The sequence below is a fragment of the Crocuta crocuta genome, unplaced genomic scaffold (genome assembly GCF_008692635.1).
Source record: "Crocuta crocuta isolate KB4526 unplaced genomic scaffold, BGI_CrCroc_1.0 scaffold318, whole genome shotgun sequence".
In the NCBI taxonomy this organism is placed as follows: Eukaryota; Metazoa; Chordata; class Mammalia; order Carnivora; family Hyaenidae; genus Crocuta; species Crocuta crocuta.
The window spans coordinates 3,140,505-3,148,303 of NW_027531425.1; the positions used below are offsets into that span (position 1 = coordinate 3,140,505).

The following is a 7,799-nucleotide window of genomic DNA, read 5'->3' on the forward strand; positions in this document are numbered from 1 at the left end:
ACTGAAAGGAAAAATTGGATTGCCTTGGTGGCTCAGTCAATTGTCCAACTCTTGACTTCAGCTCAGGTCATGATCTCATGGTTTGTGAGATGGACCCTGATTCAGGCTCTGCATTGACAGAGCGGAGCCTGTTTGGGATTCTCTCTCTCTCTCTCTCTCTCTCTCTGCCCCTTCCTCACTCATGCTCCATCTCTCTCTAAAAGTAAATAAATTGGGGCACCCTGGGTGGCTCAGTCAGTTGAACAAAGGACTTCGTTCAGGTCGTGATCTCACAGTTAGTGGGTTTGAGCCTCACATTGGGCTTGCTGCTGTCAGCCTGTCAGCATGGAGCCCACTTCAGATCTTCTGTCCTCTCTCTCTCTGTCCCTTCCTCAACTCATACTTTCTCAAAAATTAAAATATTTTTAAAACTTTAATAATAAAATAAACTTTAGAAGAACTGAAAAGAAAAAAACAATAAGTAAAATATTAACCTGAATGTAGGTTCTGTTTTTCATATCTAAAAAGCTGTATTGATAAGAGCCGATGTCATTTGGTTACCTTCTTTTCTTATTAAAGGCCCAATCTACATGTTGCCTAATGCCAAGTCGAGCATGGTGGAGGGAGGGGTGGGGAGAGCAAGGAGGAACTGGAAATCTGATCTTAGTAATGAGAAAGAGCAGATAAAGAGAAGAAAAGGAAACTTCAGAGGCCCACTGGGCAGTTCCAGTAAGTGGAGGCCCAAGTAAGAACTGCAGATTTGAGACAAGTTTGTGGTGACAGCCACACCTACCAGGCCACACAGTGTGACAGAGCCTGGTGGGGGAGGGGGCAGAATGGGAGCAAGAACTCCTCCAGGAATCTTCTGTGGCAGCCTTCTAAAAGGAGAAGGAAACATTCAGTATCCATTTTCATCAATTAGATTGAATCTAACAGTTTATTTCCACAGTGCTGGCTTTGAGGTAAAAGACTAGAAAGCAGTTTCTAAAACTATGCCTGGGTGGCTCAGTCGGTTGAGCCTCTGACTTCGGCTCAGGTCATGATCTCATGGTTCAAGCCCTGCATTTAGCTCTATGCTGAGAACTCAGAGCCTGGAGCCTGCTTCAGATTCTGTATCTCCCTCTCTCCCTGTCCCTCCCCCATCCTATCTCTCTCTGTCTCTCAAAAATGAATAAATGTTAAAAAATAAAATAAAATAAAACTTTAACCCCACCTTATTCAGAAACAGGTGCTTGATGCGAGGCTGGAGTGGTAACCAGCCCCCCATTCAGGGTGGACAATGGTTGTCAAGCAGGGTCTCCTGGGAGAGGTGACTAGTTTCTGCTACCTCAAGAGAGCCACTCTGGGACACTATCCTGTATGCATAAAAATATTAAAGTTTCTTCTCTTTGATTTCAGAGAAATTCCAGCTCTCTGATAAACCCTCAAGCCACATCTTCTGTTAAACAAAAAGACTCCAATGGACATAGCACTCCAAATATGGTAAAGACTTTCACGTGATTAGAAATTTCTGGTCACTTAGTTTCCAACCTACTTTCCAGTCCAGGATGAGGGGAAGAAGATATACTAACAAGAGTTTTTCTTAGTCCCTCTGACTTGATTCAAAACATCATAATCTGCCTAACATAATCCTGGAAAGGATCAAGCACAAAAGTAAACAGGGAGCTAACAGACAACACCCAATGTACTGATCAGTAACATCAAAGTAGAGTCTGTGACTTGAATTTGGGGTTTAGGGAAGAATATGACTAATGCTTAACCCTTGATTTCCTCCTCTTGGCAACACGGTTGGGTCTCTGCTCCAAGAGTGGATAAATAAAAGAAGCTGCTCGAATTTCACCTGGAAACACAGACAAGAGGTGAAAAAGGTAGAAGTGGAACCAAATCAAACCCCTTGACCTTTGTCTCTCCATAGACGGTTACAAGCAGGAGGGAGGGTTGAAGTGGGTGGAGAAAAGACTATGGAAATGATTCAGCCAGGAGGAGGGAAGTGGGGAAAGGAAGTGGGAGGCTTCCTGGTAGGAGGGGGACATCCTTACGCTTCTGTAAGCTGGAGGCACTTGGGATCCATATCCTTCTCACATTTCTTTGCAGAGCTGCTCAAGGCCCCAGCGCCATGCATCATTGCCTATGGAAATGTATCCTAGTTGCTGTGTCCTTAATCTTCCTAAGCTTCTTCCTCCAAGAGAATAATGAAGAGCGTCTTACGTATAACTTCTCATTGGTAAGTCCCAGAAACTGAGACTGGACTGTTTGTCAATCCTTCGGTATGGGGACGGGCTTTCGGTTATGCAAACACTCTATGTATCATCATAGAAGCTCTAAGAAGAGGGCATTTGAAGAATCAGGAGAGTGTCAGAGAAAAAGATAAAAAGTGAACCAGCTTGAAGATGTAGAAGATTTGAATAAAGGCAGGGAGGAAGAGAGGGCAGTTTAAGTGCAGAGAGAGCAATGCACAGATACTTCTAGAAAACCATGCTGCCTGGCAGGACCCGCATGTGATGCAGACTGCCTGGGTGCTGACCACTTTCCTCCCCAGAGCCTTGTGTGAGAGGTTATTCGTCCCATTTCTCTTATGAAGCGGTTGAGACACAGAGCCATAAAATAACTTCTCCCATGTGTACAACATCTGTAAGCAGAGAAAACCAAATGCTCAGGGTTTGGAAGTCTACATTTTCCCTTAAAGCCTTAAACCAATGAGAGCAAAACATAGCAATGTGGGGAAGAGGTTCAGAAATGTGTGCATGGTCAGAGTGGAGTAAAAGAAAGGATTTTACAATTGAGGCACTGTGGGTAACTTCCTGAAGGACAGGACCAGGCATGGTCTTCAGCACCTGCCACCAAACCTAGCACAGTCTAAGCCAAGTTAGATACCTTTTTGCCAGCCTGATAATGGTAGGAGAAACTAGATGTGGGGCAGCATAGGGCAGGCAAGTCCTGACTCTGTATAAACCTAAGACCTTCCTATAGGCATTCTTACTTCCTACCTGACTCCAAGGCCCACCACTCCTTCTGGAAAGTTTGGTGTGTTCTCATGGCGAGGTAGGGATAGCAGTCAGCTGAGTCTTAACACATGGGCTCCCTGGTGATCAGATCCTGGGGCTTGCCCTTCCTGTCCTAAAAGGGAGGCCTGCCCCTTATTTGTCTCCAGGGGCCTAAGGATGAATATCAGGGCTGACACTCATCTTATCCTCAGCAGGAGGAAAAGAAGAAAATCCTGTGGCAGCTCAATCAGGAGCAAATGACCTCTGAGAGCAAGAACCATCTAGAGAACTTCAAGGACATGCAGAAAGCCTCCCCTTTACTCCAACAGGCCAACTACAAATTGCTGGCTGGATCCCCTCCCCAGGAAAAGAGTGAGTATAGAGGAGGGAGTGGTCAGACTAGAAGAAGGTTAGACAAGGTATTCCAACAAGAAAAAGGAAGATTGCCGGGGAAGGGGGGTGCGTGAGGGGGCCTGGCTGGCTCAGTCAATTGAGCATCCAACTCTTGATTTTGGCTCAGGTCATGATCTCACGGTTCTTGGGATTGAGCCCTGCGTCAGGTTCTGTGCTGACAATGCAGAGCCTGCTTGAGATTCTCTCTGTCCTTCTCTGTCCTTCTCTCTCTCTCTCTCTCTCTCTCTCAAAATAAATAATTAAACTTAAGAAAAAGAAAAAGGAAGGTTGGTAAAAAGGGAACATGAGCTGGTGTCTGGTGGAGAAAGTGGGATGCTCTGAGGGAGGGCCATGCTGTGAAATTTGGTGTGGATCATAATTTTGAGTGTACTTCCTTCCCACTGGACACCCCTTAAATGACTAACAGGTTGAGAAGTCCATAGTGACCCATTAAGGAGCCATCCCATAGTGGAGCTCATTCATGGCTCCCCAGGAGAGGGGACCCGGAGGGAACCATGGTAAAAAGCACTCAGTAGAGGGTGAAAAGGGCGGGTGAATGTTGACTAGCTGTGCATTAGGCTGCCAGAACTCTTGGGTTGACGTGGGTCCTTGGAGATCCTCTAATCCATGGCTCATTGATCCAAGGCAGCTGAAATAACTCTAAGGTCAAGGCCTGGCTACTTGGCTACCAAGCCAGCAAATTTACCTTTGGTACATGGCAGGCTCTGCCATCAGAGAGAAGCTTGTTTTCCATAAAGTTTCCACCAACAGCCTTTTAAAGCTGTGATTAAGTAAAACCACCTCACAACTCCTAACCAGAGATTATCCTCACCTCCCGACCACACTCTCCCAAGAAAAGGAAATGTGAATTTGCCACAGGTGTGGTATCAAGGGAAAGACCCAAGAAGAGAGTCCTGGGAGCCTTTCCCCCATCTTGAGGTGCTAAAGTCTCCCTTATCTCCTTCCACCCCTAGAACTGCTGACCATAGGGATTTCCTCAGAGCAGCACCCTAATGGCAGCTACCTCTTGGGCACCCTGCATTCCCTCTTCCAAGCCTCCTCGGAACACGAGCTGAACTGTATCGTGGTGCTGGTCCTCCTGTCTGATCCTGACCCTGAATGGCTCAGACGAACCGTTGGCAGCATCTCAGAGCTCTTCAAACCACATATTGAGGCCCAGAAGCTGCTTGTGATCCACGGTAGTCTTGAGGACTCTCCTCTCCCAGGAGATCTGAATAATAGTAGTCACACCCCGCACTGTGAAGCACATTATTCCAGGCAGAAAGTCAATTATGCCCTCCTCATGAACTTTGCTGTCAGCCTCTCTGAATACTTTCTGATAATAGAAGATTATATTCACTGCACTTCCAAATTTATTTCTACCATCTACTGGACGTTATCAGCCTGGAAAGAACTACCGTGGGCGATCCTAGAGTTCTCCAGCTTAAGTCTCTCTGGGAAAGTTTTCCACACCAGTGACCTCTCCCGCCTGTCCTCTCTCTTTCTCCTTTTCCATAAAGATATTCCCATTCATGTGTTTCTCTCTGAATTCCGTCTTCTCTTGACCCAAAATGTTCCAATTCGTTTCAGTCCCTCAGTCTTCTACCACATAGGCAATTATTCTGCATTTGAGGACACATGCTTTCCTGTGGAGAAGGAGGAGGTATTTGGTGAACCAGACAACCCTGTGGCCAGCGTCCTCACTGACATGATGGCAGAAATGAATGCTATTCCACAATACGCTTATACCCTGAACAAAGAGTGCTACTCTACTCTCAATCCTGTAAGAGGTAACTACCTAACAGTGGTTTTGGAGAAGCCGCAAAAAGTCATCCGGATAGAGGTGCTGACAGGTTCTGACAAAAAAGGACTATACTGGCTACAGCAAGGGCAGGTGGAGCTGGGCTATGATCCCTTGGAGAATTCCAGAGGCTGCACCCGCTATACCCTTCTAGGTCCACTGGTGGAAGGAAATTTAGACCAGAGGGTATTTCGTGAAGAAGAATCTGTGGAGGAGTTGAGCTGTATACGACTGCTTGTGCTAGCATCTCAAGAGTCTTGGCTCGTGATCAGGCAGATCAAAGTCTGGACTCGGCATGAGGAGGAAGAGAGTTAACCCAATGGGAATTCTGGAAAGGCGGCATTTGGGAATGGAACCTGCATGGCTGACCAGAAATAAAGCTAAAATTGATCAAGTCCTGCTCATTCTGAGTAGGATGAGCGTGTAATTAACTTATTATCCAAACCAGTACACATTTGAGAATGAAAGGAAGCATTATTAAAAATTACACTAGAAGTAGGGGAAGGGTGTGCCTGAGTGGCTCAGTTGGTTAAGCGTCCAACTTTGGTTCAGGTCATGATCTCATGGTTCGTGAGTTTGAGCCCTGTGTCAGGCTCTCTGCTGTCAGCACAGAGCCTACTTCGGATCCTCTGTCCCCAAACACACACACAACTCCCCCACACTCTCCCTCTCTCTCAAAAACTAAAATAGACAGGGGCACCTGGGTGGCTCAGTCCACTAGGCGTCTGACTTCGGCTCAGGTCATGATCTCATGGTTCGTGGGTTCGAGCCGCGCGGTGGGCTCTGTGCTGACAGCTAGCTCAGAGCCTGGAGCCTGCTTCCGATTCTGTGTGTGTCTCTCTCTCTGACCTTCCCCTGCTCATGTTGTCTCTGTTTCTCTCTCAGAAATAAATAAAACATTTAAATATTTTTTTAAAAATAAATAAAAATAGACATTAAAAAAATTACACTAGAGGGGGCATCTGGGTAGCTCAGTCAGTTAAGTGTCCAACTCTTTTTTTTTTTTAGTTTATTTATTTCTTTTGAGAGAGACAGAGATAGAGACAGCATGAGCAGTGGTTAGGGGCAGAGAGAGAGGGAGAAAGAGTGAGAATCCCAAGTAATCCCCAGACTGTCAGTGCAGAGCTCAACACCAAGCTTGAACTCACAAAACTATGAGATCTTGACCTGAGCTGAAACCAGAAGTTGAACGCTTAATTGAGCCACCCAGGCACCTAAGTGTCCAACTCTTGATTTTGGCTCAGGTCATGATCCCAGTCATGGTCACGGGATCAAGTCCAGTGTTGGGCTCCTCAATGAGAGTGGAACCTGCTTGGAATTCTCTCTCTCTCTCTCTCTCTAAAATAAAATAATAAAATAAAACAAAACAAAACTCTAGAACAACAGATGGAAACCAGGACTGCCCCAGGTGTATGTTCATCCTAATTCTTTTTTTTTATTTTATTTACTTATTTTTTTTTTCAGAGAGAGCATGTGCATGAGTGGTGGAGGGGCAAAGAGAGAGGGAGAGAGAATCCCAAGCAGGCTCTGCACTAACAGACCCCGCAAACCATGAGATCATGGCCTAAGCCAAAATCAAGAATTGGATGCCTAACCAACTGAGCCATTTGGGTGCCCCCATTTTAATTCTGATTTTTGTAGGTTACTCAAGATAGACAACACAGTCTGATGAGAGGCAGAGGCAAGACAATACCTCATGGCTTCCAAAGGCCAGAAAAAGGAAAGGAGTCACTATGAGCTGCTGGGGCTCTTATCAACAAACAAGTATAACACCCCAAGATCTTTCCCTGAAGGAGCTGTTGCCATGTCTAGAGTTGTAGCAGTCTTGATAGTACTATGAAAATTGTGGAACTGACTTTGGATCAGATCTATACACCTGTCCTAGTCTGTTTAGGCCACTGTAACAGAATCCCATACACTAGGGGGCTTATAAATAATAGGAATTTATTTCTCACAGTTTTGGAAGCTGGAAAGTCCAAGGTCAGGCTCTGGTAGATTTATTGCCTGGCGAGGGCCTGCTTCCTGGTGCATAGATGACTGGCCATTTCTTTGCTGTATTCCCATATGGAGAAGTGGGTAAGGGAGCACTCANATATATATGTATATATATATATATATATATAAAACATATATATATATAAAACGTATATATATATATATAAAACGTATATATATATAAAACGTACTTGAGGTTAAGTGCTGTCAAAGACATTATGAATAATAGGATGAAACAAACATGGACACCAACAAGGAACTTAGCAAAAAAATCAGTAATTAAATTATGTGATATAAAAAAATTACATGACATCGAAGTCCATTCTTTCTGAATCAATGAATAACATCGATGAACACCAATAAAAACACAATGGGAGTTTTTGTTTTTGAACATTTTTCAAAAATCTTTTTAAATTTTCTCCTAAATGTAAATGGGAAAAAAATATTTGAGTATAACCAGTTGCCTCTCACACTGGGAATATTTATTCTCCCACTTCATTAGAAACAGTAACATCATGGGAGACCATGCACGTAGATCAAAATCCCCATGTTCTTTACAATTTAAATGACCAAGAAAATTAAAACAAAGTCTTTGGGTGAGATTTCCATTAAAAAATTCCAATAGGAATTCAGTCGACTGGCAGAAA

At 44.5% G+C, this 7,799-nt stretch overlaps 1 protein-coding gene across 2 annotated transcripts; it reads left to right on the plus strand.

The window, feature by feature from the left end:
• Nucleotides 1–896: 896 nt before the first annotated feature.
• On the plus strand, nt 897–7,242 carry LOC144238231 (alpha-1,6-mannosyl-glycoprotein 4-beta-N-acetylglucosaminyltransferase-like). 2 transcript variants are annotated; one of them, XM_077771992.1, is made up of 6 exons: nt 897–941; nt 1,378–1,461; nt 1,786–1,847; nt 2,074–2,203; nt 3,176–3,335; nt 4,331–7,242. In XM_077771992.1, exons 4-6 carry the CDS (start codon nt 2,096–2,098, stop codon nt 5,470–5,472), a joined length of 1,410 nt encoding a protein of 469 aa, XP_077628118.1. In that variant the 5' UTR covers nt 897–941; nt 1,378–1,461; nt 1,786–1,847; nt 2,074–2,095; the 3' UTR covers nt 5,473–7,242. The 2 variants fall into 2 exon arrangements, with proteins under 2 accessions (XP_077628118.1, XP_077628120.1); XM_077771994.1 differs by lacking the exon at nt 897–941 and having other exon boundaries at nt 1,363–1,461.
• Nucleotides 7,243–7,799: the final 557 nt, after the last annotated feature.